General features: G+C 39.3%; 2 protein-coding genes across 2 annotated transcripts; both read right to left on the bottom strand.

The window, feature by feature from the left end:
* Nucleotides 1-3,013: 3,013 nt before the first annotated feature.
* On the bottom strand, nucleotides 3,014-4,498 carry LOC108835633 (mitogen-activated protein kinase kinase kinase 20-like). The gene has a single exon (XM_018608861.2). It carries the CDS (start codon nucleotides 4,348-4,350, stop codon nucleotides 3,274-3,276), a length of 1,077 nt encoding a protein of 358 aa, XP_018464363.2. The 5' UTR covers nucleotides 4,351-4,498; the 3' UTR covers nucleotides 3,014-3,273.
* Nucleotides 4,499-5,879: 1,381 nt separating this feature from the next.
* LOC130498769 (protein argonaute 1-like) lies at nucleotides 5,880-11,787 on the bottom strand. The gene is made up of 22 exons (XM_056992359.1): nucleotides 11,643-11,787; nucleotides 10,522-11,288; nucleotides 10,230-10,438; nucleotides 9,991-10,140; nucleotides 9,768-9,901; nucleotides 9,559-9,668; nucleotides 9,317-9,423; nucleotides 9,086-9,224; nucleotides 8,899-9,015; nucleotides 8,665-8,772; nucleotides 8,498-8,569; nucleotides 8,284-8,406; nucleotides 8,042-8,204; nucleotides 7,715-7,974; nucleotides 7,446-7,588; nucleotides 7,286-7,348; nucleotides 7,126-7,189; nucleotides 6,908-7,043; nucleotides 6,727-6,800; nucleotides 6,559-6,653; nucleotides 6,419-6,450; nucleotides 5,880-6,309 (listed from the first exon to the last, which is right to left on the bottom strand). Exons 2-22 carry the CDS (start codon nucleotides 11,278-11,280, stop codon nucleotides 6,098-6,100), a joined length of 3,270 nt encoding a protein of 1,089 aa, XP_056848339.1. The 5' UTR covers nucleotides 11,281-11,288; nucleotides 11,643-11,787; the 3' UTR covers nucleotides 5,880-6,097.
* Between the last annotated feature and the right edge of the window lie 5,296 nt (nucleotides 11,788-17,083).

The following is a 17,083-nucleotide window of genomic DNA, read 5'->3' as shown; positions in this document are numbered from 1 at the left end:
TGGTTATTGTACCAAAAGGAAACTTTCTCATAAAAAGTGACAAAATTCAGCAGTTTGGAGCTTTCTTCGCCAAAAGATCTACCTACCAGCAGCTGTGAAGTATCAAAAAGGTGATGATTTGTATAGAGAGATCGAGCACGAGATGTGGAGGAGCATAGGAGATTTGAAGTAGCTTGGATTATGTGAAAGCTGGATTGAGTTTTGAGACGCTAAGAGTGAGAGGATGAGAGGGCGTCTCTGGTAAAACCATTCAGCACGCTGAGAAAGTGTTTCACCGGTTTGGTTCTCTTGAAGAGCAGAGACGCGCAGTACTTGCATCCGAGTTTCAATCTCTGTATTCATTGAAAAATCATTTTTCAGACCAAACTAAGGATTACATAGAGAGGCTTAGGACACAAACAGATAGTTTGATTAGTGTACCGGAGAGAGATGGCAATGGCGGAAGAGGAGGCTGAGAGGCATCCATATGGATTGTGTCTTTAGACAGAGAGTTATTTTGATGTTTAGGGGAACGCTAGAGTAAAACTTGAGCTTCAAGGAAAATCAAAATCCCACATTTTGCAAGAATATAAAAGCACAAAATAGCAAAACGAAAGAATCAGTGAGATGATTTGAATATTAATGGGACCAAATTGCTCCAAATATACAGAAAAGGTACGAGGAGAATCTACAGATTCAGAAAAGTCATATAGAGATTAGAGAGCGAGAGAGCTGAGAAATTTGGAGATTTGTTACCATAAAAGAAGCAGTGACATGCGTTTAATTCAAATTTTGTAATGTTAATTTTCATTATTATTCGAATTTTAAACATTCATATTAGTTACAAAACGTGTTTACCTACTATCTATCCACTGGGAATAATGAATGCATTTTCCAGTGAAAATCCTAAAAATGGTATATTGAATAATAGATTTTAAACAGCAGTTATAAAAGAGGCACCAATATCCACTCACTAATTAAAATTTTATATTTGTCTTTAGAGATTTTGTTCAAATTTCAAATCAACAGTTATAAAAGAATGTATTCCAATGTAAAACTGGAGATTTGTTGATCATAAAAGAGACAGCAAAATATATCTTGATTCAAATTTGTGTAGTTGTAAGTTTCATGAAACCTATATAAATCCAAGTTCATTCATAAGAAAGTATGTTTACTTACATACCATTCAGTATCCACTAAATAGAAACATTGCTCCAATGCAAATCCTAAAAATATATCACAAAGTTTATATGAATTGAAAGCCAGTTACAAAAAAAAAAGTTTATATGAATTATAGAAAAATCAACAAATAAAAAAATAATTGTTAAGATCTCATTTATTTATCTTCCAACCTTTTGCTCATGATAATTGATATATACAGTATTTGGTTTTTAAGAATGAAATAAATATTATTTTGTATTAGTTATTACTTGTTTGCCGTGCTCCATGCTTTCACATTTTCTCAATGGTAACATTTCACAAAGTATCATGATAGTCTAGTCTCTCTTTTTTTTCTTTAGTCTCTCTATTTGTTGCTGCAAAACAATCCTTGTCACATTGCTTTTGATTCCGGTTAGGATTGGTTGGCTACACAACAAAGGCGAAAAAATTCCTAATGTAAGTCTCTTCCCACATCATTCATGTTGCAAGATAACAAAAACTTTTGTTTTTGAGTAGCTATGTATTCTCTTTGAGGTATAATGATAATGACTCAGGCTAAACATTAATAGTATCCATCCGTGTGTAGAATCTACACCATTATTCTAGTGTTTCTCTCTATGTGCAGAGTCTTGGAATGTACATGAGGAGGTTTTAGAATGTATAGTGTCTCAGTTCATGTGTTCCACTTAAAAAATTTATATGTCTTCTTCTTTTCCTTTGCATCCTATCTTGTGACTATACATAAAAGACCAGTTCCAGGTTGTTGGAGTCTTGTCCATCCTTTTTGTACAAATCACAAATTTTTAGTAAAAGCTGGATTAGCTCATATATTCTAATGAATTAGCTCATATATGTTGCTGCAGTTGCTTACTTCATTCATAAGGTGACTGAAACTTTGCATCCTACGTTTGATGGGATTTATCAAGGCTGATCAATGGTTCAAACTGAAAAGGAGGAGACTTCCAATCGGAGATGCAGAAAAGAACCTGGTTAAAGCAACTTGTATCTGTTAAGAATCAAGGTAATGATTCTGTTGAAGTGATTCACTTTGTCGTGATATATACATAAGGGAACTGTGTTGGTTGTAAAATTTAGTTCCAATTTTTTATTTTGCTTGTATAGTTGAAGATGAAAAGCAAATGAGCATTAATAAACCGTTCTCTATAGTTAAAAGATGTTTTCAATTGCTAACCACTGTAAAAATATTGAGAATTGAGTTTGCAGACAAGAGAACTATGTATAGTGAGCAATTCAGAATGAAAAAAAAACTTTATTAACAGTTATGATGTTAGTAACATACTGATTTGAGACCTGAGATACATACTAAACAAAGAAACTAGGCATTGATGAACAGAAACTACATACTAAACAGAGACAGTAAGAGTTAATGAACAGAATAGAATCTACATACTAAACGTTACTGTTGTAATGAGACCTGAGATACATGTATATTTGATCTTTAAACTAAACAGAGATATGAAACTTAACCAACAGAGACTACAGGCTATATGCTAAACAGAGATGCTAAACATTAATCAATGAAAACTACAAGTCTACACACTAATCAGACACTAAATGTAAGTGAACAGAATCTACTGTCTACACAGAGACACATACTAAACGTTAATCAACATACACTACAGTCTACATGCTAATCAGATACTAAGTGTAAGTGAACAGAAACTACAGTCTAAACAGAGAAACTAAAAGGCTAATGAACACAAGCTAAACTGATGTTAGTAACTTACTGATTTAAGACCTGAGATACATACTAAACAAAGAAACTAGGCATTGATGAACAGAGACAGCAAAAGTTGATGAACATAATCTACATACTAAAAGTTACTATTGTAATGAGACCAGAGATACATGTAAATTTTGATCTTTAAACTAAACAAATATACTAAACTTAACCAACAGAGACTACAGGCTATATACTTAACAGAGATGCTAAACGTTAATCAACAGAAGCTACAGTCTAAAACAGAGATACAAAACATTAATCAATGGAAACTACAGTCTATACATACTTATCAGACACTAAATTTAAGTGAACAGAATCTACAGTCTACACAGAGACACATACTAAACGTTAATCAACAGACACTACAGTCTAAACAGAGAAACTAAAGGCTAACGAACACAAACTAAACTGAAGTCAGTCGATTTCTTCATGGGCATCATAGTCTTAAACCTCAAGACTTTGTTCAGAGTTCTCTTGAACTGTGTTGCCTTTGCCGGGAAAAACCTCAACTTCTTGTCTGCAACAACAAGAGCATCTTTCTTGTTGGAACTTGTTCGTCTGACTCTCAACTTGAACAGCTTCAACAGAAACGAGTTTCTTGCTTTCTTCTCCTCTGCTTCAACTTGTGGACGAGGCAAGAACGGATGAGACAGCAACTCAGAAGCGCTTCCTCTCTCCTCAGGATCCCTTGAGAAACACGTTTGGATAAAATCCTTCGCATCAGAAGGTAAACTCTCAGGGATCTCAGGAGCTTTACCACAACGGAGACGAGTCGCTAGAAGATTGATATTAACTCCTTCCCACGGAATCACCCCCGTGTACATCTCCAGCACCAAACACCCCACAGACCACAAATCTATTCCTTTGTTGGCGAAGCCGTCACGGACAGACTCAGGAGGCATGTAGATAGGAGTCCCCACCCATGGAAACTCACTCTCCCAGAACTTAGGAACCTCTCCTACCTCCAACGTGTTGCCAAAATCAGAAATCTTGATCTCGTACGATGATGAATCTTGTTTCGAAGAAGGGAAGACGAGCAAGTTATCTGGCTTTATATCGCAATGGACATAACCGTGTCTGTGAATCGAGACCAAACCTTCAAGAATCATCCGCGTGAAATCTTTAACCAACGGCTCCGGCAACTTTCTGTCGGCGTAACGGTTCATGAAAGCGTTCAAGCTACCCTCGGAGGCGTACTCGAGTCGAAGCTTGTGGACTACGTTACCGTAACTGCTTAGACCTTGTTGAAGAGAGTCTCCGAAACACGTGACGATCCTTGGACATCCTCTGAGTTGGAGAAGAATCTCTAACTCTCTTCGGAGAGTTTCGTAGTCTTCGTCGTACGAGTTCTTGACGGCGGAGAGAAACGAAGATCCGTCGTCGGAGGGATTAGTGAAGCGGACTAGGTTTACGTAACCGTATGCGCCTTCTCCAAGAAACTTCAAGATTTCTTCGTTGGACTGCATCTTTTGTATAGGAGTTGATTTTTTAGGGTTTCGGAAAAGAATCGCTCTGAAAGATAATTGCAAGAAAGAAAAATTAGGGTTTCGAAACAAAATCGCAGTGGAGAAAAACAAGTGGAAGAGAGCGAAAGAAAATAAAAGTGGAGCGAAGGAGAAGAGGGTATGATGATCTTTTATAGATTTGGTTTCAGTTGAGTCGGTGACTTTGTTATACACACGGAAAAAGGACTTAACTAATGGGCCTGGCTTTTCTTTTTAAAAACAGTTTAATCAGGGCGACTTTAATCTTATCACAAATTGATATTACTTTTCATAATTATTTTTATCAATATTGTAAATTTTTGATGAAAAAAATAAACTAATCCCACTGATCATTTATAAATATTTATAAATTATTTATAAAAATTTATAAACTCAACTCTACTTCTACGTACTATAATTTTTAAACAATAATCACCAAATTATAAATTTAAATATTAAAATATTTTTAACTAACTGTATTTTGAAAATTAGTATTTACTTTTTTATTTCAAACAACTTCTCATAGAACTTTATTTAAACATCAAATAATATAATACATTTTTGCCAAAAATACCACATTTAAAATTGATAATATGAAATATATTATATTATTCCAACTACAGTTGTTTTCATTTTTTTAACATTGGATGCATCATCATATAATTTTTATTTATATTACAAATGATGATAAATTATAACATAAATGATATTAATAGATAAAACTTTATCCATAACACTCTAAATAGTTTTGCTTAATGATGGACATGCTCTACATAGCATACGACGCCAACGAATAGCTCTACTGGCTACATTTTAAAACACTCGTATAAGTTTGCATCATGTAATCTGTTAGAAATTTTACATTATTTGGGAATCAAATCCATAGTTGGTGTATAGCTTTTCAAATTTTGACCACCAGTAAATGAAACTTCCACACTACTTAAAGATTTATCCAACTAAAATTTTAGTAAGAATTGCAAACTTTAGTAAGAAGTTCGGACAACAATGAAACCATGAAAAGTTTCGAGAAAAAAAAACAATGAAACCGTGATCCATTGTCCAATTAAAAGAAATTGCTAACTTAGGTACCAAATCAGCACACTTGTTGCTTGATTGATTTTGGTAAATGGAAGTTATTGATGAGAAACTCAGTATCCAGTGTAGAGGTGGTGTTGTAATCGTGGGTTGTGAGCATATCTATTAAGATAGGTGTTGATGGTGGCATTGCCTCCTTGAGGAATGAGTCTCGAGCTGCTGGAATGGTGATCAACACAATGGGATCAGCGATCGTAGGTACTTATGACCTGCTCCTCGCAATCCAAACATTCAGCGCCTCGTTTGTGCTTGTGTTGGGTCAGGAAAATCCCTGTCTCCATTCGCCAAATACATTACCCTGCAAGCTCTTGATCCTCCTTGGATCTGTCATGGCTTGAGAGCAAATAGAAGCAAGAACATGACTAGATTAGAGGGGGAAAGTCGTGTTGTTTACTAAGAGAATGATGATGCACAACTTTCATAACTAAAAACCCATAAAGCATATCATACTCAAAAGAGTGGCAGAACATAAAATATCCAAAACATTCACTCGAACGTATGATAACATTCAGTAAGTACCACACCACACAAGATACGTAGACATAATAGTTTCATGGAAAAGTCTTAAAACATTTTATTTGGGAGATGAGAGTCATAATAGCTCATAGGAGATAAGATAGAGAGCTGAACTGAATCAGCAGTAGAACATAACTCGCTTCACGTTGTCTTTCAAAGGTGGGAGTGGTCTCACAGCAGCGTTCACGTGAGGACCACGCATGTTTCTACCACCCATACCACCTCCACGTGCCATGCTCCCGCTAGCCATCGAACCACTGTCTGATGTCTCTGGCTCCATGTAGAACCGAGCCCTGAACGCTGCTAGATGAGCATAGTACGCAGGCGGCACTACAAAATCCCAACAACAACAATTAAAAAACCGTTATCTTTACCAATCTCTCTACATCAAAAAACTAATACAATTCAAAAGTCAGTAAGAGAAAAGAAAAGAACTCACCAATGGATACAGAACGAGTGCATCTAGCATACCTACAGAACTCAAACAGATAGCTCAAAATGTTAATGGTTTGTACGAATCTACATCTGTTTCATATATTTCAATCTATTCACATGTGATAAAGAGCTATTGAATCTTACGTGTAACATAAGTTATTAGTCAGAGATTGGAGTCCATCAGCAGAGAAGTTGTTCTCATCCCAAAGAACATGGTAATGAGCAGGTCGAGAAGTGCCCTGTTCATCAATTTTTTCTTTTTAAGCATTTCATAAGATTGATTAGAGCTCTTTTTCCTATACGAAGATTTACCTGAATACCAGCATGGCTACAGAGATAAAAGTCGAACTCCGTGGGGTGACATATCTTTGAATCCACGACAGTTCCTACAGACAAGATTTGTCAGTTTTAACATTTTCAAAGAATCAAAAGATTTGCAGCTGATTAAATATGCACCCAGAAAAAGGTTCACAACGATCCCAATTTGTCTCACCTGGTAAAATGTTGCCACTTCTATCCACTGAATTACGATCATTATGGTTTTGCGCAAACAGCCTCGTGTGATGGCGCTTCTGCACCACCACAAACGTCACTGGTGGCTGATAACCTGCTTCCAGCGAGGCACATGCCTGAAATGGTTCCAATTCAGATCACATTAGACATAAGACAAGTACCACCAGTAACATGTCATTTGTTATGTATAACTCTTACCTTGCGGATGGCATCAAGCTCATACAGCAAAACCTGATAGAATTGTCCCTCACTGACTCCATCCCTGTGAATATAACCATACAATAATACACATACATCTTTAGAGAGAAATATACACGGTTATATAATGACGTGTGCGTCAAAAGAACCGAGGTATTACCTGTAGAAAATGATCCTCAACGGCTTATGCCCAGTTGATCTACGGAAGGCTATAAGTAACTCCCTGTTACAAAGAAAACAAAATGCAATAATCGGTTACTTGGAGCAAGTAGACACAATAAACTGCTTCGGAGCAGAGCTAACAGTGGTGAGAAACATACTTTATCATGCCACCAGTCACCACCCCTTTCTGAGGATCCTTCCATTCTTTGAACAGATCCTGAATGAGCTCCTGTCTATGAGCCTGAGCACAAACCAGTCCAGCATATTTGGTAACTTCAGGCCAGTCCTGGGATGCGACAACCTGAAAAAAACAAATATCATGGATATCAGAATATCATGGATATCAGAGTAAGCACATCGGACCAAGCCCTTACAGAAAAAAATAAAACACGGATTCACAAAACAAGCTGCTAAAAGAGAGACTTACAGCAGCAATGGACGGGCTTGAATCCTCTCCAGGATGAGGATGGGTTACATCAGCACCAAAGATTATGGTAGGGCGATCACTGACCAGAGGAATTCGCCTTGACAAGGCATCAACAAGCACTGTATTCCTTCCTCCAACTTTAACATTAATTTTCAGAGCCACATTAGCCATATACTGCTTGCTCATCTTGAAGACATGCTTAGTCAGGCAGCACTGAGACACAATGCCGAGTTCGGTCTCGCAGATGCGCTTCAGATCACCTGCAAGGGAAATGACGATTAGAAAGCCTGATTATATGTAAAAGCAGACAATGAAAAAGAGACATACCATATAATGATCCATTATTGTCTGGCAGAATGACAATAAGGAGATCAATCTCTTTTCCTTGAGATAGCTTGGCCATGGCATCATGATATCGAGTTTTCAAGACTTTCTCCACATGCTCCGGGCGAGCACTAACTGGTGGGAGGACTGGTTCCGGATTAAAGGCCTGCATGTACGATATAGTTCAGATATGAAGCTGCGAAAGGTTTAATAAAACTGACTAAGTCGTGCTCTACAAAACTTACCATGCCAGATATGTGGCACATCTGAGCAAGTTCCTGACAGAAAGAACGTGCCATATTGTCTGGCACTTGCCTAGAGAAGTTAATGCAGATCCAGCTGCTCACTGTTCCGCCATTGATCATTTTCTGCAAACACCCATCACATCAAGAGATATAATTATAGAATCATAAACATAAGCAGTAGGCAGACAGATGAATAAATATTTCATCTAGTTACCTTGTTCATCATGTTCCACTGACCGACTTGTGGCAGACAAGTCCCTTCCCTTCCAGATTCATGATACTTGAGCTGCAGAATAGAACAACTAAGTCATACTGCAACTCTAACTTTGTTATAAAGATATATATAGAAAAGTGGAAAAGCTCCAGAGACAACTACTATACCCATGGAGGAGGCAGAATTCGAGCTTCAACAGAAGCAAGAGACGCACTTATCTTGATACCAAACTCCTTAGCATACGGATCGTGACTGTAATCATTTAGCTCCACCGTCTAAGCAATCCGAAAACACCATATCAAATTAGATTAAAATAAAAATTCAACAACATATGAATACTGGGGCAATAAGAAACAAGTTATTCAATAGAAAATGAGAACAAATAGCCAAAATAAACATACCCGCAAGATATCTTTCTCTCGTTCTTGGGGGCGCTGACAAGTCACCTTCAGCAAAGCAGTGATCTGTCTCTCGTTCAACCTTTTTGAGTATCTCTGACCCTCAACAATCTTGCATACCTGTACAAACAACAGCAAATTAGCATAGGAACGTTGGTGAGAATACAAAATTGATGAATTTTAAAGTTACCTCCATTGGTAGATAATTTGGCCTGTTAGAATTCCCAACTTGCAAGCACGGAAGCTGTGTGTGCTGAATACGAAAACCGTATGTTTCGTAGAAGTATTCAACAACAGATTTCTGGGTGTTTCTTTCATCCACAGGAAATCTGAAAAATATAACACGAAATAGAAAGATAAAGATCTCCTGGTTCAGCATTCACGAAAAACGAATCAGTAAAAAGCTAAAACAAACACTTACGTCAGTTCTCGAGTGGCCACAGCAGTCAGGCCAGAAATGCGGTACTTTCGGCGCATATTTCCTCGATGGGTCACTTCAACCTTGACACCTCTAAGAGCCTTTTTTATCTGTTAACAGGATAAGACAGAAAGTAAGTAAACACAGGAAGGTCAAGAATGTAACATTTCACTTCAGCTAGGCATAACGCTAGTAACAAGTAACGACTATAGAAAGATAATCAGGAAATGACAATTGACTCATACCTTCACACGATCAGCATCAGATAAAGGCCGGGATCGAATATCCCTATTCAGCAACTGGCAAACAAATTCAGTCACAGGAAGTGCCTCTATGAATGCTGTCGATGACATATCTACAAAAAAGGCAAGATCGCAGCATGCATGAGTTGAGACATTGCAAGGAGATCAATTTAAGAAAAAAATAATGAAGGTAATGCAGGAAAACATCGCACCAATGTTGAGTGATAAACCCATCTGTGTAGGACGAATGCTTTGGTAGAATCCACGCCAGCTCTCCAAGCCATCCCCCAATGATTGCTTTCTTCCAATATCAGGAGAATAAAATGACCGGGCCACAGGAGTATACCTGACAATAATATGTTAGCAAAACTAAAAGTGCGGAGACTTGTTAGCTAAGTATTGAGTAGCAAGCATCCATGGGATGAGTAAACTTACTTGGAAGTTGGAAGCTCACGAAGAACAATATCAAGAACCTGCAGAGCCTCCTGCGGGGCATCAGCTTGTTTCCCTTGTAGAAACATCCCTAGGTGATGCAGATCAGCACGTGCAGCTAGCTTGATCACAACTTTGAACTCCCTTTCTCGTCTGTGAAACAGGAAATGCATGATTTACTCTGAAAAATTCTATAACAGGAAAACAGTAATAGTAATAATATTAATAATGTAAGAACTGACCTTTGTCCCCCAGCACCTTCTTCCTCGTCATGGAGCAAGATTCTGAATTCCTTAGAAACAAATGGAAGCGGTCCAGCAGTGTAGAGACTTTTGCGACCATCATATGCAGGAAGACGTCTTCCAAGGTGTGACTCACGATACAACTCAACCAACTGTTTCATCACAGCACGATTAACACCCCTTGATGTGACTTCTGGAGTAATAGTGACCTGTATAACCCCCAAAAAAAAGACAGCATCAGATGCGCTGTAGCTTAAAAAAATAACAAGGGAACAGGCGAGCTAAAACTTACATCGTACTGGTGCAAATCTTTGTCAGGCAACTCAGCAAAGAAGTGGTTGGCCTTAACAATGCAACGCTTGCCGACCTGTCCTTTACCAGGCCGCATTGGAAACTTGAAAGCTTTGCTGGAAGATGGAATAGGCTGGATTGCCTGACTGGTAGCTCCTTGTTCAATAGAGAGCTGTTCAAATTCTTGTACCGGAGGAGAAGGATCCGGCATCTGTATAGGACTCACCTCAGACGGTGTAGGCTGAGAAGACACCGCTTGATAAGTTGGTGAGGTAGCTTGATGCAGCTCGGGAACTGATTGTCTCTGTGGCTGTCCAGCAGAGGGTGCACCACCACGGCCATACCCACCTCGAGGAGGTCCTCCTCTTGGTCCACCGTACTGTTGTTGGTGTTGGTGCTGTGGTGGCTGGCCTTCTCTTGGTCCACCGTACTGCTGTGGTGGTTGGCCTCCTCTCGGTCCACCGTACTGCTGTGGTGGTTGGTCTCCTCTTGGTCCACCGTACTGCTGTGGTGGTTGGTCTCCTCTTGGTCCACCGTACTGCTGTGGTGGCTGGCCATATCCACGGCCACGGCCACCACCACGACCTCCCTGTTGAGACTGAGGACCATAACCTCTTCCACCTTGCTGCTGTCCTCCTCCTCCTCTTCCTCCCCCTTGCTGATAACCACCACGCCCAACACCTGATTGTTGACCACCTTCACGGGAGCCAGACCCTTCACCTCCTTCAGACGAACCATCAGTTCTCTTCTTCCTCACCATATTGAATCCTAAGATAACAACAGCCAAAACAAACAGTTAAGTCACAAAAAAAACATAGAAATCACTTTCAGAAGCCTAGTATCACTCAATCCACACAAAAAGAAGTGAAATTTTAGAAACTATTATTGAAAATTCAACCATATGAAAAAAGCAAAAGCAAACAGTGAACTATCAAAACCCTAGAAACAAGTTGGAAGACGGCGCACGAAAACCCCTAACTAGATCCGAAATTTCAAGACATCGACGGAATAAACAAAACTTATAACCTAATCAAAACCCTAGAAATGAAGTCGATCCAACCAAATCGAGTGGAAAATACGGTAGATCGAACACAGAACAAGCCGAAAAGAACTCTGATTTACCGGGAAAACCACTATCTCTCGCCGGAGATGCAACGATTTTGACCAACCCTACTTTCTCTCTCTACCTCTATATCTCTCTAGCCTCCAAACCAAACGAGATAAGTAACGAAGATGTGTGATTTTTACTGCTCCACTTTAAATCCCACTTTCTTGCCCTTTTGCTGCTCTATGAATTTACGGAACTACCCTCATCGTGAATAGTTGGGGGATATGATGACGTGTCAAGTCGCGGTTGGTCTTTCTTGGGCTGACCCAATGGGTCGTGTGTGGTAGTGTAGTCTTGTTCATTTTGAAATTGCGCTGCTGACGTGGAATTGCATAACGTTTTGTCGTTTTATATGTAGTACAGTCTTACATATTTTATCTTCATCCGTTTCAGTACGTTTTCATAAATATGCGTCTAAGCTGTTAACGTTTTGCATTACTTTATTATGTTGTTTGTCATGCATGATGACACCACGCATACAGATAAGTCATGGATGTTGATATGTAGTATAATATATACTAGACCGGTCGTTGGTTTTAATATAAATCCGTAGTAATTTGATTCCGTCATTTTTTTTTTCTTTGGTCTACTTTTTATCAGTTGCTACTCGTGAGTCCTGACTATGTTACCGCGCCCTGAATGACTGTGTGTAATTAATGTGTGATGTCAAAAGGACCATTTTTCATTCTACGCAATAAAAATCATGCAGATACCGTTTAGTCGTCCCGAATATTTTATCACCGCACCTGTTTTCGAGACTCTTCTAGCGTATTTAGCTCAAATTTGGCCAGCTGCGTGTGTGGTAACACATATGCATGACGAGTCTACATTGAACCATTAAAATGAAGATCCAAGAAGTTGGTTTGTAGTTACTACAAGAGGTTACGTCATGCAATTGATTCATATACGGTCTCGGTGAGAAGAAAACTTTAACGAGTCGTTCTCGATTCTAGATCATGCATGATCCATGCGCTCATCGATCCATTGATGGCAAGGTCTCATACTTTGTTTTCTCTATTTTCACTAGGTGGAAAAATGATTTAGACACTTTCCTTGAAAGGGAATCTGTAACGCCCCGACTCATCCACGGCTAATGGGCCATCCATGCCCGCTCTCTCGGCCCGTGGACCCCATTCCATCTGACGGTCGGTCGTTAATTTTCCAAGGCTCGAAATCATTGTTTACTGACCCTGCAATCACCACCCGACTTTTCCCCGTGCTTTGGCCTCACTCACACGCTATCGCGAATCACTTCCCGATAGGTCACCCATCTTTCCACTACTCCAACTCAAGCACGCTTAACTCTGGAGTTCTTTCAGGATGTGCTCCGGAAAAGGTAAGTCAACTTTTGGTGACATAGGTAGCCAAATCAATTCTCTTAAGCCTTTTTCGCATATCACAACTCGGGATGTTACAATTCACCCCTCTCAAAGAACGCAACGCCCTCGTTGCATCCCATGACAGGTCTCAAGACGCCTCTCAGGTCAGAACTGAGACAGCTAACCAGCTCTGATACCACTTGTAACGTCCCGACCCGCCCACGGCTAATGGGCCACCCACGCCCGCTCTCTCGGCCCGTGGGCCCCATCCCATCCGACGGTCGGTCGTTAATTTTCCAAGGTTCGAAATCATTGTTTACTGACCCTACAATCACCACCCGACCTTTCCCCGTGCTTTGGCCTCACTCACACACTATCGCGAATCACTTTCCGATAGGTCACCCATCCTTCCACTACTCCAACTCAAGCACACTTGACTCTGGAGTTCTTTCAGGATGTGCTCCGGAAAAGTAAGTCAACTTTGGTGACATAGGTAGTCAAATCAATTCTCTTAAGCCTTTTTCGCATATCACAACTCGGGATGTAACAATTCACCCCCTCTCAAAGAACGCAACGCCCTCGTTGCATCCCATGGCAGGTCTCAGACACCTCTCAGGTCAGAACTGAGACGGCTAACCAGCTCTGATACCACTTGTAATGCCCCAACCCACCACGGCTAATAGGTCACCCATGCCCGCTCTCCACTACAAGAAAACGCATGCCTAACGACCAAACGTTACGACTACCAAATGGTGGTCGTAAATTAAGGACTGCTTTACGACTAATTTACGACGAAGTCAACATTAGTCGTAATGTCGACGTAAAGTTACAACTAAATTTGCTAGTCGTACTTTAGTCGTAAAGTTACATCTAATTTACGACTAAAATTTTATGTAGTCGTACATTAGATGTACCATTACGACTAACTTACATCTAAATATTTTACATCTAATTAACGATTAAAGGAGTCATAAATTAGTTGTAATATTACGACTTAGGTACATCAAAAGTTGTTTACATCTAATTAACAACTGATTTACGAGAACAAAGTTGCACTTTGGTAGTTAAGTTATAATTTAAACGTAAATTAGTTGTAACATTGTACGTACCAAAATCGAAATTTCTCTATAAATATGATCTTCTCCCTCATTCTTAAGATGCACAAAAAAAAACAAAAAGAGCAAAAAAAACGGGAAATAGTTAAAAAATGTCCGAAAATATTTATGCGCTTCGGAGTTGGATGTATGCGCATAAAGATTCAACAGGAAAAGTAACAGACGAATTTCTGAACGGAGCAGAGATATTCATGTACCAGGCCGGACAGACGCCTCTCACAAAGGAAACGGGTAAAATGTTCTGTCCATGTCGTAAATGCAAAAATACGAAGTTTGCTGCTAGTGAAACCGTTTGGAAACATATAGTAAATAGAGGATTTACTCCACATTACTATATTTGGTTTAACCATGGAGAGGGTGATAATAGGAATGAAGCTAGTGGTAGTAATCATGTTGAAAATGTTCGTAACAGAGATGAACCACATTTGCCTTCTGAAAGTGTTATTCAAGAAAATCATATGTTAGATCATGATAGAATGCATGATATGGTTACTGATGCATTTCGTGAAACAACATCAGTAATAGAGGAGGTTGAAAATGTAGAGGGGCCTAATTTGGATGCAAAAAGATTTTATGAAATGCTAGCAGCAGCAAATGAGCCAATCTATGAAGGTTGTAGAGAAGGTCTTTCTAAATTATCTTTGGCAGCTAGGATGATGAATATCAAAACTGATCATAACTTACCTGAAGTTTGTATGGATGCATGGGCTGAGTTGTTTAAAGAGTATTTGCCTGAAGATAACTTGTGTGCTGAATCTTATTATGAGATTCAGAAACTTGTTCATAGTCTTGGCTTACCTTCGGAGATGATTGATGTGTGTATAGACAACTGTATGATATACTGGGGAAAGATGCAGAATTGTTAGAGGGTAAATTTTGCAAGAAGCCAAGATATAAACCGCAAGGACGTGGACGAAATAGGGTGTCGTACCAGCGGATGTGGTACTTACCAATCAAGGATAGACTCAAGAGATTATATCAATCTGAAAAGACGGCAGCGTCGATGAGATGGCATGCAGAACATGATCAGAAGGAAGGAGAGATCAATCATCCCTCTGATGCCAAAGCGTGGAAACATTTGAATAATGTCTATCATGATTTTGCAAGCAACCCCCGCAACGTTTATCTTGGGCTCTGCACAGATGGCTTTAGTCCATTTGAAATGTCTGGAAGACAATACTCTCTCTAGCCAGTCTTCTTGACGCCATACAACCTTCCACCAGAGATGTGTATGAAAAAGAATTGCTTTTCATGAGTATATTGATACCTGGACCCAAACATCCCAAAAGATCCCTTGATGTTTTTCTACAACCTTTGATTGAAGAATTGAAGGAATTGTGGTCAACAGGCGTGCAGACATATGATTGTTCAACGAGAACAAACTTTACAATGCGAGCAGTTCTACTGTGGACTATTAGTGATTTTCCTGCATATGGGATGTTGTCGGACTGGACGACGCATGGGAGGCTATCTTGTCCATATTGTATGGGAAGCACAGACGCATTTCAGTTGAAGCATGGTAGGAAGACGTCCTGGTTTGATTGTCATCGGAGATTTCTTCCATTAACCATCCGTACCGAAGGAACAAGAAACACTTTCGGTCAAAAAGGATAGTAAGGGACACCGCTCCACCATATTTATCTGGAGAGGAAATCGAGAAGGATATTGATTACTATGGTGGACAAAGCACAGTTGTCAAAGGCGGTAATTGGCATAATCCTCCGAATATGCCTAATGGTTACGGGACTCAGCATAATTGGCACAAGAAGAGTATATTTTGGAAACTTCCATATTGGAAAAGATCTGCTGCTGCGCCACAATCTGGACGTGATGCATATAGAGAAGAACTTCTTTGAACATCATGAATACGTTGTTGAACGTCCCTGGGAAGACAAAAGATAAACAAGAACTCAAGGTTGGATTTACCTGCATTATGTTCTCGGATTGAACTGCATATTATGAACGATGGGAGAATTCCAGTCCCATTTTCAGATTGTCAGCACAAGCAAAAGCTGCGTTGTTCAAGTGGGTGGCGTCAGATGTGAAGTTTTCTGATGGATATGTTTCAAATCTATCAAGATGTGTTGATCATCAGGGACAAAAGTTTTCAGGAATGAAGAGTCATGACTGTCATTTTTTATGCAACGACTTCTGCCATTTGCACTTGCGGAGTGGGTTCCAAAAGAGGTTCCGAAGCACTTGCAGGTAACAAATAATTAAAGTATTATTTCTTCTTGTTGGAAAAAACTTATGATTGTACAATTATGTGTAGGCATCGGAGCTTTTTTCAGAGATCTTAGTGCAGCGCACCTTAACTGTAGACGTCATCATACAACTTTGATAGCGAATATCCGGATCTTGATGTGTAATTTGGAGAAAATTTTTCCTCCGTCCTTTTTTGACGTCATGGAACATCTGGTTATCCACCTTCCGTATGAGGCAATGCCTACGTGGACATGTTCATAATGGTGGATGTATCCTCGACGAACGAGCTATGAAATATTTGAAAGGCAAAGCAAAAAATCTGGCAAGGGTGGAAGGGTTCAATAGTGTTGGGAGTTTGAATGAGGAAACATCTCACTTTACGTTCTACTACTTTGCGTTCACAAGTCCGGACCAAAAAAAAGAATACGAACAGATATGATGATGTGGGTGGGTGTTATGCCGATCTATATTGTTGAAGATGGTTCCAGACATATTTACTCAGATTGGTACGGCTTGGTGGAAAACTAAAAGAAGTTGGTGGTCAAGTGTTCTGAGAGCGCACATAGTGCCCACACATATATACTTCTTAACTGCGAGGAGATTGAATCATTTGAAAGGTAATTGAAATTATTATTTCTGTTAAATTTTACCACACATATATAACACTTAATGATAATTTTCTTATAAGACAGTGATTTGTTGCCCAAGTTGAAGAAGCTATACCAGGAATATTCAACTCTGATCTCAACAAAAGGAAAGACCAACACTTTGTGAAATGGGTTAAAAACGCAGGTACGTCGTGTATCTAATTAATTA

Source organism: Raphanus sativus, chromosome 8 (assembly GCF_000801105.2).
Source record: "Raphanus sativus cultivar WK10039 chromosome 8, ASM80110v3, whole genome shotgun sequence".
NCBI lineage: Eukaryota > Viridiplantae > Streptophyta > Magnoliopsida > Brassicales > Brassicaceae > Raphanus > Raphanus sativus.
The sequence above is the reverse complement of the archived record's forward strand: the minus strand, read 5'-3'. Positions and strand labels throughout refer to the sequence as shown.